This window comes from Mastacembelus armatus, chromosome 15, assembly GCF_900324485.2.
Source record: "Mastacembelus armatus chromosome 15, fMasArm1.2, whole genome shotgun sequence".
In the NCBI taxonomy this organism is placed as follows: Eukaryota; Metazoa; Chordata; class Actinopteri; order Synbranchiformes; family Mastacembelidae; genus Mastacembelus; species Mastacembelus armatus.
In genome coordinates, this window is record NC_046647.1 from 13,576,872 (window position 1) to 13,597,263 (window position 20,392).

A 20,392-nucleotide genomic window follows, 5' to 3' on the forward strand; every position below is an offset into this window, starting at 1 on the left:
AAACTGTCCTGGCAGATAAAGATGAGAATAGTGTGACTTCACTGTAGCAAGTTGCACGACTTTGTTGGTAAGCACAGTGTTTCCAGTTTAACAACCCTGATTACCATTTATATTTCATTACCCTTTTATACTGGCATTCAAACGTCCGAAATCTGTTCATGAAAAACATTTAGCTGCACCGAGTGAGTGAGTATTGACAGTACTTAGTTTGCAAAGTTCTTTGTTTGGTTTCCACCTGACAGCAGTGTTACTTTTTGTTGATTATTTGTCTAATTTTCCTATAATTATTTAAATTATTTAAACATTAGACTTGATGTATAAAATGAACCAAAAAGAAGTTATGCAGCACCCTGACTTTACTTGCTTGTTCACTGCCATGGATTTTATTCTAGTATACAGACAACAGAATGACCTATATTTGTTTGACTTGTGTGTTTTTGGGATGTGGTAGAAAAACAAAAGGAAAGAAACAAGTTGAACCTATAAGCTCTAGATAAAGCTGAAAATGATTTAATTTCTATTTGTTCTTGGTGGGAGCTGAGCCTGTGCCCTTCCTACAAGGGTTTATACAGCACCGTGAGGATGCACCTGTTGGCATCATTCCATTGGGCTAAATCTGGAGATTCAGGAGTGTCCATTACTGTCTCTTGATGATATTGTTCAGCATTGATCGTAATACCAGATGGAAGCATCCTTTACACTCCCATCAGCATTTTGTCCAGTTCATGTGAAACCTGGCAGTCCTGGTTATCATGCACGGTGTGATGTGTGTCTTAAAGATAAAATTCAATCCAACAACACAAATACTCTCCGTGTTGTTAGACAACGCATTTATCATCATCTTCTCTTGCCGAACGCAAAATTAGCCGGGAGATGTGACAACCCAGCTGACTGTAAAATGGGAGGCAAACTTTCTACAGCTGTATGTAAACTCTGCATTATTCCCCTGGGCGTTGTCTCATTAACCTGACAGATGTGTGAGACGCTGCTCATATGATTCACTTTGCTCACAAGCTCTTCACTTTTTCTAAGCTTCACCTGCAGCTATGTTGTCATGTTGTGTTAGATTCTGCTGGACAGAACCTGGAAAAGACGAGACTTAGTTTCTAAAAGCATGTCTGCTTCTGCTTATAATTGTAAACAGGTTTTAATTACTGTGGCCTACATGCAAGTCGGTTTTTACCCTTTTTTCACATTGTTGTGGATCAAACACTGACCATCTTATTAAAGCACCATATACTTTAGAGTTCCCCCAGCTGAGGAGGCAGCTTACATTTGCATCTGTCTCTGCAATTATTTTTCCGGTGAGTTATTTAAGCTTTGAAGACAGGATTTTAATGAGATCATATCACTGTTTATTCACATTTGACTTGAAAATGACTTGCATCTCATTTGGCTATTTTTATCCATATCTGTGTTTACCATACTCTCTCTCTTGTGTACACATGGTGGATGGAGTATTCTATCTCCATGACTGTAAAAATGATCACAATGTGAGTTGGACCACATTTAAATACCAAAACCCCTACATTCAGACTGCGTCTATGAGATTATAAGTCAGATGGGCAATCACAGCTAAAGAAGGCAAATTCTTTAATATACAGAGATCATGGAAATGTGGTTAAGTTTGTGCTTAACTGTATTTTGGGGAATACCCTTGTCTGTTTTCTTTGTGAGATTTAGACAAGTGGGTTACAGTGAATCTCCAGCTGTTTAGCTCAGCTTAGCACAAAGACTAGAAACATGACTGTTTAAAAGCAACAAAATCTGCCTGCAGCACCTCTAAAACTCACTTTTTGAACTGCCATACCTCGTACGTCTGGTCTGAACAAAAAGCCAGTTTAAAAACTACAACTTGTAGTTTTGAAGTGATCGCATAACTCCAATTACTGCACCCAGCTAAGAAATAAATAGCACAAAACTCTTGTTAAACCCACAAACTTGTCATTTTTATAATTTCTCAATTAAGCAAAGATATAATTAGTTAATTACAGAGCTTCAGTGGAGCTGAGACTCTTTCTGTTACCTTGTGACAGAAGCAGCTAAGCTTATCAGTTACCGACTATAGCTTCATAATCAACTAGCAACAAAATAAGCAAATGAGTGTATTTCCCTAAATGTTTAAATAGTCTTTCATATAAAAATACAGAATATTGATTAGGAGCTTTTTTTTTTCCAGATTTAGCCCTTGTCTGTGTACAATACTGTCAATTATATGTATTAAAGTTTACCTCTGGGATGATTCATCTGTGATTAGGAGTGCTTTAATATAACACAGACTAGAATGCGAATGCCATGTTGACATTTAATAGCTGCTGATGCACCACAGGAAAAAGAAAAAAAAAAAATCTCAATTCCTCTCACTAGCAGTTAAGTGGATTCTGTCACACATATTAAAAACAAATCTGCAGCAGAGTGTGACACATCAAAGGGAAAGGGGAAAGCAAACCGCCTTGTTAATGGAGAGAATTGTGGAAAGCGGGGACTGTGGGATGTTCGGGGGGACATAATGGCCCTGACAATCAACCAGCTGAGTGCCTGTCCTTTTTCCCTGCAGGGGGTTTAGGTGCAGACAGAGCACTGAAGCTTGCTGATGCTTCGTGAGCTGACACAGAGTTAGCGGTCCAAAGAGACAGGAGATACGAATCCAAAAGTTGTGAGTGGGAAGAAGCAGAGTTTAAGAAAAATCCCCTGGATTTCCTTTTTGACATTGAAAGATTGATGAGCTGGCACTCACAGCAGTCCACCAGATTGTCCTCTTGAGACTGTTGGGTATAATATATATATATATATATATATATATATATATATATATATATATATATATATATATATTGGTCATCAGTTAGATTGTGTTCACCTGTGTTTAATTGGTTCTTCAGTTCTGTCTATATATGCTCCTGGTTTTCCTTTGTTCCCTGCCGGAACATTAGTTAGTAATGCTACTGATGCCTATGTTAGTCACAATTGTTCGTGTGTCGCGAGTTTTCTGTTTCCCTGTCTGCCTGTCTGCCTGTCTGCCTGTCTGCCTGCCTGCCTGCCTGCCTGCCGAGTGGCGGAAGGTACCTTTTATGTTTGCCTGAGCCCTGGACGATCCAGGGAGAAATAAAGCCTGCCTGTTTGTCCTGCATTTGGGTCCTCACCACTCCTTTTGCACCGCCGACACCCGGGGGCATAACATATATATATATATATATATATATATATATATATATATATATTTTTTTTTTTTTTTTTTTTCAATGATAACACCTAAACAGGTATATTTGGGCAAGTTAAAGGGCTGTAGAGCATTTTGTCTCACACCATCCAGTTTGAAAATTTGCGTGAAGAAGGTAATTGATGTCTTGGTTAGCATTTATACCCTGATCTTACTAGATCCACAGTCAGGTAAGTGCTATAACAAAGGAATGCAATGCTCTACCTTTTAGGCATGACTTTAAGACGTCTTTGCTTTTGTACTTGGATCTATCATTGTGGGAGCAAAAATATCCTTTGGGCCCTTTAAGTTGACAACAATTATTTGCCCCATTACATCACAACTATCAGTGAACATTTATTAAAAAATAAATCACTTTAAAAGTGATCTGTTTGAGAGGGAGAGTGGAGAGACCAGAGCGCTCACCTCTCTCTCACAGCTGCATTGGTTATTCTCCTTCGTGTGGTTCATAGCTTCAGCAACCCTCGGGGAGCTGGGATTTTTCACTACTGACATGCATTTTTCATCTTCTCGGGGTATCCAGCAGCACTCACAATGGACAGCTGCATTTTTCTCAAGCCCTATATATGCCTGCAGTTTGATGTCAGAGCTGTGGTAGACCACACATGTGCAGATTTTAGCCAGCAAATTGTGGCTGAAAAAGAAGACATTTCTTTGGCTTTAAAATAATATCAGCGTAACCCCACAGCCCAGTGTCAGCAGCTCTCAAGGCTTAGATAGCATACTCAGTGACTGATGACTCTATATTTTTTTTAATTGTGTTTCATATAGGGTCGTACTCAAGCCACACAATCTATCTAATTAAAGTAATCTATCAGGTTATCATGTTTACATCAAACTATACAGTTTTTCTTTTTTCTTTTTTAAAACCTACCCATTCACACATCACGCACTGAGGAAAGTGATCTAATGACAGAGTGCTATGTGCTGTTGTCTTTTATTTTGTCCTTAAAATAATGTGGACTGCTTCTTTCACAAAGCATTTAGACACCCCATGGGTTGCCACACTGATGAGATGAGGTCTATGTGTGCTCATAATCAACTTCAGCAGCTTACTGCAGCAAACCTTCAGCCGCTTTACCACAGAAACACAGCAGCAGATGTTACCATGAAGCCCCGAAACTGACAATATCAAAAGTTATTGCATAGATTACATTGTTAATCAGATAAATAAAATGTATAATATGTGTTAAAATAAATATAGAGTTGGATACTTTAACTTTAAATCTTTAACTCCTCTGCATAGATTATTCTAACAGTGGGTAGAGTATACTGATCAAAAAAAAAAAAAAAGCGAACACTTAAATCTTACCTTGGCTTTTAATGAGTGAATTATTCCGGTTGAAAATGTTTACTAGTGTACTTTGTATAATTTGTTCAGAATAAAATGAAATTAAAAGGAAATTAAAACAAAATGCTCAACATATGAAGGGCTGTATTTAAAATCAAAGTGGAAATCAAAGGCTCATCCAAGCTGTCTCACTTTCATCACAGCGACTTATAATGGACCCTGTGTGTCTGTCTGCACTCCCAACAATGTCTGGGCATGCTACTGATGAGTCGGCAGATGGTGTCCTACCAGACCTGGATCAGGGCATCAGTGAGCTCCTGGAGAGTCTGTGGTGGTACTTGGTGGCTTAGGATGCACTGAGACATAATGTCCCATAGGTGCTGAAGTTGGGTCAGAGGAATATGATGGCCAGTCATCCAGGAGCTACCTACACACTTTGGTCACATGGGGTCAGTCAGGTATTGTCCCGGACATAAGGAACCCAGGACCTGCTGGATTAGCGTAAGGTCTGACAGTCACTCTTAGGATTTCATCCTGGTACCTCACAGAGGTCAGGGTACTGTTGACTATGGCATGCAGGTCTCTGCGTACCTCTATGAACATACCTCCCTGAATCATCACTGACCCAACACCAAATTGGTCATGCTTGATGATGCAGCAGGGAGCATAACGTTCACTGTGGCATCTCCAGACTCTTTCACGTCTGTCACATGTGCTCAGTGTGAACCTGCTTTCATCAGAGAGGAGAATAGTGCGCCAATGGTGGAACTGCCAATTTTGGTGTTCTCTGCCAAATGGCAATTGAGCTGCACAGTACTGGGCTGTGAACACAGGTCATACTAGAGGACGCTGAGCCCTCATGCCACTCTCATGGAGTCTGTTTCTGCCAGTTTGGTCAGAATCATGCACACCAGATACTGGTCCATTGCTGCTTTGTTTCCCTTCTACAGCGCTGTCCAGCTGTCTGAGTGTAATGATGGTGTAACTGAGACAAAGCAAACTTTCTTGCACCTGCACTTATAAATCCATCCTGGAGTAACTGGACTATCTGAGTACTGCCTCATACTACCAGTAGTGACAAGGACATTAGTGAAACACAAAACTGAGGAGGATAAGGAGGTAACCTTTGTCTATGGCCACCACAGGCCTCTGCCTGTCCATTGCACCTGTTGTCACCTCCATTTGCACCAAAGCAGCTGAAACTGATTCATAATCACTTATGCTTCATAAAAGGGCAGACTGACATCCCTGAAGTCTAACTGACTTGGTGTTTTAACTGTGATGCGTTCCCTTTTTTTTTTTTTTTTTTTTTTACAGTTCATTGTTAACTGACAAGCAAACGCTAATGAAGAAAGTTGGACAGCTGGTTTTTAGTTAAGCTTTAGTTTGTTTGATATTAAGTTAGATATTGTCAAACTGTGCTGCAAAAATGCTAAATCATTAAATCTGTGTAAAAAGCAAAGTAATGCAACTTAGGAGTTGTAGAATAAAATAAGCATTGTTACATAGAAGAGTATAAGCTTAACTGAATTTTACACTTGATTGTTGGTTAAAGTGTAAACCTGTATTTTTACTCTCCATCTAAATCTTTTGAATTAACATTATTTATGAATATATTCAGTTATGTTTTTGAGTTTGTCTGATAATTTGACCACATTTTCTTCTTCATCTTCATTTGCATATGTTAAAATATAGCTATTTTATAGCTATAAATAATTATTTCTAGATCCATGGCATCAGCCTAAATATGTAACATATGCTGTGAAAAAGTGAAAAGTGAGCATCCGCTTATTAAATGCACTCACACACTGAAAGCTGGCACAGCTGACACATACACTCTTGAAAATAGCTGAAGCAATCTGCTGCTCTGCATGCTGCAGTCACATTATATTTGCCTATACTATATTAGTGTAAAATAAAATTATGTTTTCTTTGTTGACTGTCAGTCATTGTTGAAATCACAGACTGTTTTTGTAAACGTGTGACGGACCTGACTAATTTCACCTGTTTGTCTTGTTCAGAGTTTCCTGAAAGTACAGACTCTTGTCAGACTGCAGGCTTTTCATTAAAGGATCTGAAGACCAAAAGACCTGATTGACAATCAACTGCTGTATCTGTAACTGGCTGTTTCCGTGCCTCTGACCTCTGAGAAACAGCTGCTGTACAAAGTTTCAATTTGACTCTAACTCTATTATTTCATCTGCTGTGAAAGGAAATACAATATGGGCTAAACAAAAAACAAACAAAAAAAAAAAAAAAACCGTTTCACTGGGGGATGTCCGAGACTTTAAACCTTGACAACTATATCACAGTCTTGCCTGTTTGAGGCATTTATCCAACACAGCATCTTACACTGTCACTCATGGCGGTCTGAGCGATGGAAAAAAAAAGCTGAAAAACAGACTAGAAATACCTGTGGTGCCTTCATCTCTTACAATCTTGCATGTAGTTTGTAACTAAATTGACTTTTGGATTTCCATGATTGATACACTCATCAGAAATAATGACTGAAATTTGGCTTACATTCTGAACCAGTATGAAAGAAGATCAAAGCTGTAACAAGCAGAGATGGCAAAGTCTATAAAATATGAGTGGATCTGTGTAGCAGTAAACTATTGCTTAAGGTTAAAGTGAAGTTCATTTTCCCCCCATGGCATGGAGCATAGCTCTGTTAGTAACGTCAATTTAAAAACATCTCCCATTTTTTTCTGCACATAAATTTGAAGTCACAGTTTTTCTAGGCCAGAGCTTTACTGTCCTGTCCTGTGTAGCTCAGAAATGAATAAAAGCTAGTCTATTATATCGTAGATGTTCAAAACAATTTTGCTGCATAAAATTTCATAAATCATAAGAGCTGTTTTATGTTGCTCAAAAACTAATTCAAATAGACAGGCGCTTATGAGTCATAGTCGCTTCCAGTGAAACAAAAGCTTTTTGAGTACACTTGAATCAATATAATTTTGAGTAATAATAAGTTCAGTTCTTATTGAAAATACTTTTATTGTGCATACTCACCTCTGGTATTGAATGAGGGCTAAATAACAGCCTACGCTAGCACTGGATTTTGCATGACATATGTCTGACTTGGTTTCGAGTTAGTGGGAACCTTAGATAATGTATGCATCACCTGTGATCATTAGCTGTAATTTTCAGGCACATAAAACACCTTATCCTGTTTGCTTCTGCCTTTTGTGGTCTATATGAGCCCAGCTGCCAAGGAAATATTATGTTTATTCATAATTAGCTATTTGTAATCTGAATATGGAGATGTATTTAGTAGCTTGAGACTGCATTATGCATGAAAACACTCTCACTGGGAATAGATCCAGACTGTTTGTTTGAAGCCATTATTCAGAGAGCATTTATTTAGTGTTGAGGGTAACTCAGGCCAGGTTTACATCTCGGACACAAACAGCTGAAATACAGAGTGATCGATGTAGATTTGAATTTTTTTGGGTGGAATATTGTGTTTTGTGATGGACATGGTATTATTTTTAAATTGGACAATTTATCCCGTTACAAATGGTTCAAGAAAATCCACATCCTGCAAAATATTTCCTACAATATTACAAACCAGAAAACATCAAACAGGGGCTATATTTGTGAAAATGTTTTATGGACCACTGTAGATGACCTCATCAATAGAAAACATAATTAGTCCAGTTCACTTGCTGCTTAGTTTATCCAAACGCACAGCACAACACAACATGTCAAAACTCATCTCTCCAAAAATAGCTCTAATGAGCTGGGTCCAGGCTTTTGGGAACAAAAGAAGTTATAGTTATAGTATTTCACAATCACCCAGAAACTGCAGCTCAAGCTATACATCCTCACCTTCTGCGACCTGGCTTAAATCCCAGCGTTATGTCACAAGGGGAATAACATGAAAATCACCAGAACATGTCAAGGACTCTGACTCTGCACACCATTTCATCACAAGTGCTATGCTGGTGAAGAGGCCCTTTTAGACTCGGGTGATTATAAGCCCTCATTTTCTATTCTGGCTCATCAAGCAGCTGTCTAAACAGAGCTGAGTTTGCTCAGGTACCCGTCCCTGGCTGGGGGAAATGCTGTGTGTTGGAGTTATTACCATGCACTGTTTTGCATCATTGAACATTTCTGGGTCCTTGCCTAGATCCTGACCCACTTTGGTGTCTTTGTGTTTCCAATATTTAGATCAAGAGATATCGGAGAAGATAAATGCCATGCTGTCTGACAGGCTGTGTGGAGAGTATATCACGGAGCAAATGAATTAAACAAATGCCAGAATCAAGGGTGGATTTTTAGATGAAATGAGTCTGCTCTACAATTGAGCGGATTCATGAAATCCCTTTCCACCCAGAAAGATAAGAAATGGATGATCTTCTGCACTAAAGCTGATTCTTTAGCCCTGCAAGCTGTTTGAGACGAACATGCAGCAGGAAGCTGAGATGTGCCTGGTTTACGAGGCTATCGATTTATTGTTTGTTAAATCAAATTTGAACTAACAACTTCAAAAAGTCATTTATTTAAACAATAGGATGGTTGAATTGCCTCAATCAATCTCAAATGTTAATCACTGTGTACCATATGTAGAGCAGCAGACGGCACCATTCATTATGACTGCCATTCAGAAAATGATATGAAGTGTGAGCTGTGACTGGCTGCTGAGGTATATTCTGGTGGCAGTCACTGGTTGGGCTCATAAAGTGGCTGTGACATTTGGCCAGAACGTCAGCAGTGGGCTTGACTTGCTTAATGAACTAACATGTTGATGTTGGCAGCGGTAAGTGAACCATTTAATAGTGAGCTGGGAACAGAGACAGGGTGCACTCGGGTTGGAAATGACAGCAGCCACCAGATGACAACACCTCTCAGCACAGCTAAAATAAGGTGCAGGCAGGTTGAGATTTTCTCATATATTTCTGATGTCAAACGCTCTTTAGGCCACAGCATTGGCCAAAATCTGAAATAATATTATGATTATGATAAACCTGAGCAAAAGTGACAAGTCTATACTGTGTTTATTTAATATAAGTTACAGTTTTTCCCTGCTCCATGGACAATGTGGACTATCACCAGGTCATCAGGACATTTTTACATGTCAATAATATAACAGATGCTTTAGAACAAGTTAAAAGTTTTATTGTCCTTCAGGAATGTGGCTTCTTGTCTTATGAAGACTTGAAAACCTGCAACACAGAGAGAAAAAAATACTCAAAGGCAAAAAATGAGCAAAGCAAAAATAAAAATAATAGCAATAGCAACAGCGACATTATGGAAAATTGCTTATTTGGTTTCTTTGCAAGACTTAGATGAGCATGATGATTGATGCCACTGTGATGTATTTACGGTGTATGAAGCTAGACTCAGGAGATGGTTATCTTAGGTTAGCACTTAGACTGGAAACCGGAGCAGCAAGAATATTTCTGTCCATATTTCTTTATGCTAAGCTAAACTAACTATTTCTCTGGTGCTGTTTCATGTTTACTGTACATGAGAGTAGCATCAGTCTTTTCATCTAACTCTGCATTACAGCAAATACGTGTATGTCCTGTCAATCTGTACAGGCAGGCTGACATGTGTCTGAATTGATTCTGAGGATGTATGACAAATGACCCTGTGTCCTTGCTGCGCAGTAGTCGGTGTATGCAGTGCGCTTTTGAGCCCCAAGTCTGACATTCTGGCTACGGTTGCATCAAATACAGCAAGGCCATTCCCCTCAGTACACTGTCTGTCTTTATAATTCCCCCAGTTATAATGTGTCAACACATGTCTAACATCCAGGGTGACATTCTATTTGTAGATTTAGCTTTTAGCCAGAGACAATCAGCTCGTCCTTGAGGTGGAGATAGGAGGAGATAGGCCTCATCGCTTTCACCTCAACCTTTTTATATGAGCTTTTATTGTCTTATTGAGAACAAATAGGTGCAATTGTTTGAGAAAATAGGCCTGTAAGCTGAAAGGTGGCACATAGGTGTGTGCAGCCATCGCTTATTTGTTCACACAGCCGCTGACTGAATTAGTCAGTACAGAGGATGTGTCTCTCTCTCTCGCTGTCTCTCTCCCTCTCTCATAAGCAGATGGTATCATTACATGACTGCAGAATGTGTCGGTACCAGCTTGAGCTGTGCAACTTCTGTTTTCAAACCTGTATATTTATACATAGATTTTTACTATTTTGTCTCATTATTAAGTCAGCAAACATTGGGGAAGCTTAAATGTATATTCTAAAAAATGCAAGTATTAGCTCTCTAGCAAAAAAGATGAGAAGATTAATGGCACTTTTACGTTTGCACAATAAATATGAAGCTACCACGAGCAGATGGTAACAGGCCCATGTTTGTCCAGAGGGAATCTACCTATATGCTCCTCTAAAACTTACTATAAAACCATTATTAAGACATTTATTGACAAGGTATAGAAACAATCGGCAAAGTGTATTTACTGATACCAAAATGTTGAACTATCGCTAATTCTTTATGGTAGATTTTTACAGCCTTGTTGCCATTGTTGCCTCCAGCATAAAGCTATTCTCACCATGCAAAAAAGGTGAACGTGAGCTCTGCTGGAAAATTTTTCTAAAAGTCTAATGGTCAAGAAAATAGTATCCTCAAATAAGACCTAACACACGTCTGACCTTAATAAAAAGGCATTCAGATGGTCCAAAATAAAGCAAAGACATTTTTTTTTTCTTGTCGTTAAATGTCTTGAAGTGGACTAGCCAATAAAACTGTTTCCAGCAAGGCTCTGAAATATGTCCACAAAAACACAAAGACGCAGGCTAAAGCACCACAGCAAATACACAGACTGTATTTCTTCTAATAGTGAATAATAACAGGTCATAGTGTAGACACCACCACCTCCTTACCTGTGAGTCATTTGTCAGTCTTTGCCATCATCTTCTGTGGTCTCTTCTCTCCAAGGCCACTTTAATCTCTGTGTACGATAAACGTAAGTTAATTCAAACAGAATTTGTCTTTACTTTTTCATAGGAACAGATGGTCAAGCAGATAGTATTCACTAAATAGACGAATGTGTATTCCATTAAGAGTGTTGTGGCTGCATAAACAGCATTGCCAAAGGTGATAAAGTTGGAAAACCAACAAAACAAACAGCTGCCAGTTTTGTTTTTTTTTTGTTTTTTTATCATTTTTATTGCACACACAGCTGCAGCCCAGGACTATCTAATGGAAAGAATCACTGTGGATCCATGTGTGGACAAACGGCAAAGAGATGTGAAGGCAGCTGCAAAGGTTTTTTAAGCACCTTACACTCTATTCTTTTGTGCAAAACAAGAAAAATGTACAATGAGTAGTGATTCTTTTTTTTTTTTTTCTTAAATCCTTTTTGTCATCTGAATGTGAGAGGAGATTTATCAGTGGCATTCACTTTAATAAATACACCATAGGGGGCTTTGGGATTTCAGCTTTTGGCTGGTTTTGAGCTGGCGTCCAGCTTGTTATGAAAATGGATCTGAGAGCACTTCTGGCAAAGGCTGCATGAACATCATTGGCACCCACAGACTTTCACCAAATTGATCACCTCCAACTCATAGGTGCAAATACACGAGTGTTCGATTTAAAAACCAAAATACATATAGTATTTCTTCAACTTGGGGCTGAGGATGTTTTATGGAGAACAGCTTGAAACATACCGAGTAACTTTGCCGACTGATAAAGGACTCAGATAGGTCCGATGGCTCAGTACAATTTCAGGCCTCTGGGATCTGGTTCCTGTGTCTTCCACTCTAGAAAGAAACACATGTAAAAAGTGTTATTTTGCAAAAATAGAACAGGCACACAAATGTACTCCATAGTGAGAATATATTGAAATGAAACTGTGTCACAGTGGTGAAATACAAATGTGTTAGGCACATCTTTGCAGAAAGAACTCAACTCATTCTACCCGTTCATTTGGCGGCCACATGTCAGGAAAAGTTGAAGCCAATTTTTTTAAATAATATATAAAACTTTGAGACATCTGCCAAATTTTTATCCCAGTTTCTTAGTTTAAATACAGTATTTTTTTCTGTAAAGTTTAGATGAAAGTTCCTCCATTAAATGTGCTGTTTGAGCCAAAAACAGATTGTCCCTCCTGAATTTGTTCATTAAATAAATGTTTCTTCTGCAGAAAGTGATGTCTTTTGTTTCACAATCTCAGAAACTACAAAGTACACACAGTTCTTCTTCTCACACTTGTGAGGCTGTATAATACCAACTGACAGTCTGTTGACCAACTCTTTGTTCTTGTTTGAAGTATTAACTCCAGTAATTTTGCTATAACAAACAAAAGCTTGATATTCATTCTATCCATTATCTATACCCGCTTATTCCTATTTAGGGTCACAGGGCTCAGCTGGAGCCTACAGATATGGTACACCCTGGACAGGTAAAGCTTGATATTGAAATATTCATTTATTTAAGAAATCCTCCCAGTTCTCTCTCAATCAGCCCTATCAATATGCTGTTCAAACATTATTATAGGCCGTCAAATATGATGACAATTTAGTGAAAATTGGTACATTTGCTGCTGGGGAGTAAAAAAGAAAAAGATTTCAGGAAAACCTTCATCTTTGTGCATGAAATAAAAATGTGAGTGAGTGCAGCCTTCTAGGCGATCTACCTTATAACAATTTAGCACCAATGTTAACAGCTATTGTTGCTATTGTGCTGTATCTTGCACTTCTGGATCACCTTTGTTCTGTTCTGTTATTTGTTTATTTATGTATTTATTTTAATATGTTAATATTTTAAGCATTTTAATACATTTTTAAAAATACCAATAGAAAAATATTAATTATAAATTGGCAAGCAGTTATCAGTCAACAGGAATTAAGTGTAGCTGCAGGTGTACAGCTATAAAAATAGATTTGAGCAGAACAAACAAACAATAAGTTTATTAGAAAAGCAAAAATGAAAAAAAAAAACAAGGAAAATATAGCCGCAAATGGCAATGACAGGCCCGAGCACCTGTGGTGCCGCGAGCCCTGACATGTCGACATCTGATATTGTACTCTCACCATGGGATGTCCATCAAATGTACAGAACTAATGAGATTGTGCTAAATTTCACAACCTTTAGACACAGGGAGCACTAATTGCTGGCTTGCCACACAGTGGTTCTATGTCAGTCTGCTGTGTTGCACATGTGTATATCATCATAGTCATTCTCAGTAACCACTGGAGTTTGGTGTTTGTCAGGGAATGCATTTTATCATTATGACAACATTTCCTGTTTATTTGGCGATATGTATAAATTCATCGTAAGGCTATTTCGTCATATTTCAGCATATCAAAAAAAGTTGACATCTGCAATATGTTGACATCACGTATACCAAGTTTCATCAAATCTCATGAAAGATGGAAAAGAAGTATGTTAAATTCCATCGTGCGTGAAAACACACACAATGACACACAAACAAAAAAATCCCAAATACCTCACTTCCTGTTGGGCGTGGCTATAACAATGTATACACAAAAAATGTTCATACTGGCGCCATGGAGTCCCTGGGCCACATCTATGGCTTAGACTTTGTGACTGCTCACTGTGGTAACAGATGTTGATGGTAAATTTAGTGAGTTTTCACTCCATATTCCCGAAAAGAACTGAGTTTTTCAGTGAAACATCTCACGTCAGACTTTTCTACATACTGTATGTACAAATTATCTTAAAATCTATCCCTGCCTACACGTACTTCTCTTCTAACCAACCTCATATACTCACCACTCTGCTGTTACTCAGATGATTAATTATTCCTAATTACATTGCAATTTCCTACATTGCAGTTCAATTTTGTTTCCTTTATCCCCTTTGTTTCCATTATTTTAATGGCATACCTATGCTTTACTGTGTTTTTAATGAGCTGTCAGCATTATAAAAACTGCATGCTGCATCACTTGTAGTTGATGTATATGAGCTTTAATGGTGAATTCATGACAATGTGCAACGAGATGGAAATTATATTTTGATCCTTTATGAACAGTGTGCAAACTCAGCCACAAGAAAATATTACTGTTAATCACCAAACATAAACGCTCTGGTCTAATCTGTTAGCTATGAGTCAAAGTAAGCATTTGAAGTCTTTGCAAAATAGTAGGAAAAAGGATTCAGGAGGGCAGAAATTAGCAAAATACAACTCACCAGTGATCATTTCAACATACCTGACTACAAATCATCTGCTTACATACAGTGTGGGCTGGTGATTATAACCACTCACCTGTTATGTTCCTCTCTATGACCAGATCCCAACATAGTATGTTTCTACATCTAAAAGCAAAAACACAAACATGATAAACGTCAATCTCCTTTAAGCACCAACAGTAAACAACGTATAGACTGACCGATGGCATGCAATGTCGTATGTATGCAATGAATATATCTATTCATCACTGTGAAAAAAGTAAACCAATTCAAAGTGTTACAAATATCATGAAAATTTATAAGGACATTTGGGCAAATTTGGGGAATTTATTTATATCACTGATGTGATGTTTATTTTGCCGAACATTATTTTAAAATATTTTATTAGAATTTATTATTTCTTTTATCACAGTTTAGTTGAATCTAGTTAGAGATGTCAGGGTGTTTTAATTCAACACTGCATTTATTTGGTGTTAAAAAGGGCAGGTTTACTTTTTTAAAGTGGAAGTTAGCATTTGAAGATTAAATTAGCATTATCATTATTATTAGGGTTACCTGGTTAGTGTTTAGTCTTCCTTTCAGTCCCGTGATCTGGACTCTTAATGAGAGCCAGGCTTCAGGTGTACTAATCACAAAAGAAAATTCAAATCGCTAAATGTACTTCAGCTCTGATGTTTAAAAGCACGAACAGTTACAGTGTATATACAGCTTCCTCAGGGTAAATGACAGAAATACAGATTAGCAGAAACATTGATGAGTGACATAAAAGACACTGCACACTGAATGTGCTGATTTTTTTTTTTCTTCCTTTGTACTCAACAATAACATACCAATATCTACATTCTTTATGGCCCATTATGTTCTTCATGAGCCAGCTTTAAATGTTGAGTGTATTTAAGGCATTATTCTCATAATATATGAGGACTTCTTACCTCTGTTAAGTCCATATCATTCTCAGAGTCAATCAGTGTGTCTGTTTAATGATGTAAAACGTCAGAGAATGGATTAAGAAAAGAAGTGTATTAGTTTCTAAATAAGATCGTGATCAAAGATTCAAGGACGATTGAGCAGGAATATTAATTATTTGGCAAATGATGCATTTGGGACAGGTTGGTGGGATTTCTTTATGAAACGAGTTAGCTGTTACCTGAAAGCAGATGTTAGGTTTTAGAAACAAGAAACTGAAATGGTCTTGCTGAAGTTATGTTAAAAAACTAGGGAGAAAAAAAACAAACCACTTTATATCTCCATAGCCACCTATTTAGAAACTCTTAACACACTGTGTTGAAGTTTATGTTGTTTTTATTAAATGCTTTAAGTACAAATACAGATTACACACAGAACAAAGCACGCATTATAAATTACACACTGTACATTGCTGATTGCTTTCAACCCAAACCAAAAAAATGTTTAGCACGATTACGATCTCACATCTTAAATCATTTAAATTCACAATAAAACGTAGGCTAACTTTATTCTGTCATATCAATTCAGTTTTACCATAAAGTCACCAGAGTCTCATATAGCAACCAGTTACGGGGAAACTTGAGGAGTGAGTTAGATTTCAGAACATTAAACATTTTTATAGGAAATGTTTAGGCCATTTAGTCACTTTGTGTTCAGCTCTTAGGTTTTAGTTTTCATCTATTGCCTTTAATGGAGTTAATCAGGTCTTTTGTGTTCAGAGTAGTGAGTGGCTCTCTGTGTGTTACCATAATAATATTTTTTTGCAGATCACAGCTGGAATCAAACAAGAGGTGAAGCTTCTGCAGACCAATACTGATGTGCAGCTTTAAGAGAAAAAATTACCACAAAACTGGCCATGATTTATTCTTACTAATCCATTTCAATCCACAAACATTTTTTTGGGAAAAAGGTTTGTCTTGAAGAAGCTGCTCTGAATCTCGCAAGGTTACTTTTTTTTCCTATAAGGTATTAGTCTGGAAAAGGTCCACTTAAACCAGACGGAGCCCATAACCAGACCAATCAGTGAACTGTGGAGAAAGGTGATGGAGGTTGAAAAAGGATTATATTAAACTTGATGTGAATGTGGCTTTTGCATCGCAGCTCTGGTTAAAGCTTCATCCTGCCTGTAACAAATTTTTGTCTAATCTCAAATGTGCTAAGCAGGATTGGTGTGCTTAACAATGTCAATACGTTTCTAAAAAAAAAAATACTGGTTCAACTCATTAATCAGAAGAAATCATCATTAAAAGTTGTTTCCCATACATGTGAAGATGCCCACCCATGTAAGGGCGTACTCCATGGTATTGAGGGAAATGCAGAGACTTTTTCATTATGTGTCTTGTCTTGTGTCAGTTTAGGAGGCAACTGCCATAGGATGTTCCATGACAATTTTTTTTTTTACTGGTTTTCCCTTTCCATTGACATTAATGTAGATATTAGCAGAGCAAAAGAGGAATAATGTTGCTGCTGTCAGGTGCTGTGGTGAAGTCACATCTGTAAATCAACCAATTCATCACAGACAGCACAGCTCACGACCAGTCTGAGCTATAACTGCCTAATATGACAGATCTGAGCGCCTGAGAAGATAAACAACTCCTCTGTGTTTATTGTGTTATTAATTGTCCAGGTGATCACTGTGTTAAAGGCAATAAATGGAAACTAATTTCTCAAAATCTGACTCATAACGTGTACGAAAAAGCCTGCAGTTTAATTTTGAAAATCTGACATAACTCCAGGGCATTTTCACAGCCAATTTAAGAACAACATTCCTGTACATGGATGGATTTATGTGTGCTTTATGTGGTTTTTAAATTCAATTTCTGAAGGAGATAGACAAAAAAGTAACTGTTACAACATTTTATGAGGGATTAAAGAAAAATTAGAAATTGTTTATATTGGAGGTCAGATATCTGGAGCACCTTCAGTATCTACCATAGGGATGTTTCCTGTAGCCCCCCCTCGTCAGCCTTAAAACAGGGGCTTTTGGACTCGGACGGGTGCTTGCCCACTCTTCCTCTGCAAAAACAGTTAAAAACACATTGTAGAAAGCTGTTGCAGTTACTGTGCTGGGAAAGTTCATGTCACAAAGTCGAACTGTGAGCTCAGGTATCGCATACCATCTTCTCACAATCCATTTAACCAAAGACAAGAAAATTCAAGCGAGCAAATTCTATTCCAGGTACTACAGCAGCTTCTCTCCACAGAAAATTAATTTCATAAGCTCTTTGCCCTCTGTTGAACCAATACCGAGATCCAACTGTCAGCAGTTCCTTCCTAAGAGCCAAATTACATAAAGTTGGCCACCTCTGCTGCATGGCACATTGCGCAGCTTCCAAATAAGAAAGTGTTTATGGAGCAGAAAATCAAATCATTGCCCCCTTGGTTTTGGTTTTGTCCGACCTCAACACCCCAGTGCACAATTCATTGTGCTGAAAATGAATGAGCCTGCAAACACACTGTGGCAACCAGCTTATCGCTGCTGTCATGTGACAACCTCGTACCTCTGCTTTTGGTGATTTCAACATTTTTGTTAAAATTGAAACCTGTTTTACTTGATGGTTTGAGGGAATGTGCAGCTCCCTTTACATATGAAACCTTATTAAATGGTTTTACATCAAAACTGTAAAGGTAAATCAGCTTCCTCAGCAGTTTTTGTAGATGCAAACATATTTACTTTATATTACTTTCTATAATTTATATTACTTTCTTCTTTCTGACAGCTATGTGCATAGCAGAGGTTACTCAGCTGATAGTAACAGCCCTTCTGGAATCAGCCAGTGAGGGCACATATCCAAAAGCCAAAACACTCAACCTTTACAATGGGCAACGCTTAGCCCCCTGAGCACCCACTGGCACATTTACTGTTCTAGTCAAATGCAGCTTGTCGCCCGGATGGTAAAAGGGGTGAAGCGTGCAGAAGTGGCTCCCTGGGTGAGGATGATTAGAAGTGGACTGGAACCACAAGGTTTTTCCTTAGTTTTTTTTCTATGTAAAACATCTTTTGAGTAACAGTGCAGTGATAAAGGTGCTATTTTTCTTGTCAGGAATCAATTAAAGTTAAGTCCAAGGATGTTTTAAAGCTGGATGTGTAAAAGAGATCCTAGAATGTTTTCATATTTGATAAACTAGTTTTTTTAGTGGAGGTTAATTATTTTTATAGTTGTTATCCCACCAATTTGTGAAAATATACATGTAAATGCCATTACATATTGTACAACTGAGTAATTGATGTTATCAGGTATGTGTGTGACCGTTGCACATCTTCCTTAGATAATTTACAGTGGAGAGAGAAGGGGATAATACATTAAAATCATATTTGAGACTCATTTTGGATCAGTGATGTCCAACACAAACTACAAAGTAAGATCTTCTTACCATAGTTGTTGTAAGATTCATCACTGGTTCCATGGCCGTATTTGTAATATTCTGAAATGCTAAATCAGATACAGTGGAGACATCACAGTCAAAATAAAGGCATTTTTCACATTTTTGTTTTTATTATATGTAGAAGGTTACTGAAATGTTTAACTTAAAAAAAAAAAAAATGTTTTCAAGTCAAGGCTGGCATTTTGCTCTATTATAATCAATAAATCAAGTCAACAAGGTGTTGCTGTGTCTGTCAATACTTTTAAACTTTTCTCTTGTCTGCGTCCAGAGTGTATTTATTCCACATAAATCTTAGACAATGTGCCCCAAATAAATATATATATATATTGCAAATTTTCAACAATAGATGAATAATTTCCTAAAAACAGCAGGGCACTTTTACAAACATTATTTAAGCAATAGTGAAAAGCTCATTTGTTGGGGACTATTTTATTATGTATTTGATTCTCCGGTGAGCAGTTATATTAATGGCAGCAACATGTTGTATGTGAGGTTAACCGCACTGCCCATGTTGTTGACTGACGTGTCTTTGAAGGACATTTCAGCTCTACTGTGGTTGAAAATTGTCAAATGTCTGAAAAGGCGTTTTTAATCCAGCTTTTCTGTCTAAAGATTACCTCTTTGACTGATTGTTGTAGTTGTCCTCATAGGCTTCGTAACTTTCATCGTCATATTCTCCACCATATCCATCGTCGTAGCCCTGCGAGGAAACAAGCTGTAAGCATTAAAGTCGACTTGTCTTCTCATCTCTATCCAATCCAACTGGTTAGAGATGAATATCGAAACAATCAATACTTAGTTCCATGGGGAAAGTCCATTACTTTGTGTCTATAATAGCAGAGGAAACAGAAAAAAATCATGCCCAACAGAGATTATTGATTCAGGTTTGCTGCCGAACATGTCTCACTAGTGGGGCCTAATGGACAACTTCTGAGCCCTAAACAGTAAAATGGATCTCAGTTATTGATAAGTAGCTACTCAGGAAACACGCACAGAAAGCCAGTAAGTGACTGCAGTCATGTTCAAATAGCCCATGACTGAACAACATGCGACACATAGTAAAGATCTCCTGACTTTATGAACAGTTATACAAATGTTTTGCAGAATGTATTTCCTCTGGCCACTTGTACTGCCATTAGTAGTGGTAACCACATCAAAAATAAAACACACCAGTCTTTGCAGCTCTAAAGCCAGTAAAACACCTATATATTACTCTTACAATGTGTAATGTAATTTAATAATGTAATGCTGTTGCAGGCAAAACTGTCTGCAGAGCTCCCATTACAACTCATTCTGTCGTGTCTCACTCCTTTTTCTCAGTCTGTTAATCCATTTAGTGATTGTTTACCTCTACAGAGAACTCCTCAACCCATTTATGCAAGTAACTTGTTTTTGGAACAATTCGAG

General features: G+C 37.7%; 1 protein-coding gene across 2 annotated transcripts in view; it reads right to left on the reverse strand.

The window, feature by feature from the left end:
• Positions 1-14,708: 14,708 nt before the first annotated feature.
• Positions 14,709-20,392, reverse strand: part of khdrbs2 (KH domain containing, RNA binding, signal transduction associated 2) — a 49,831-nt gene continuing 44,147 nt past the window's right edge. Inside the window, exons 7-10 of one of the 2 annotated variants that reach the window (XM_026309692.1) lie at positions 19,603-19,685; positions 18,974-19,032; positions 17,518-17,614; positions 14,709-14,758 (exon numbers count right to left, since the gene is read on the reverse strand). In XM_026309692.1, the coding sequence (XP_026165477.1) occupies positions 17,520-17,614; positions 18,974-19,032; positions 19,603-19,685 (237 nt within the window). In that variant the 3' untranslated portion in view covers positions 14,709-14,758; positions 17,518-17,519. Of the gene's footprint in view, positions 14,759-16,992; positions 17,615-18,973; positions 19,033-19,602; positions 19,686-20,392 lie in introns of those variants that run through there. The other variant, XM_026309691.1, reaches the window with a different exon arrangement.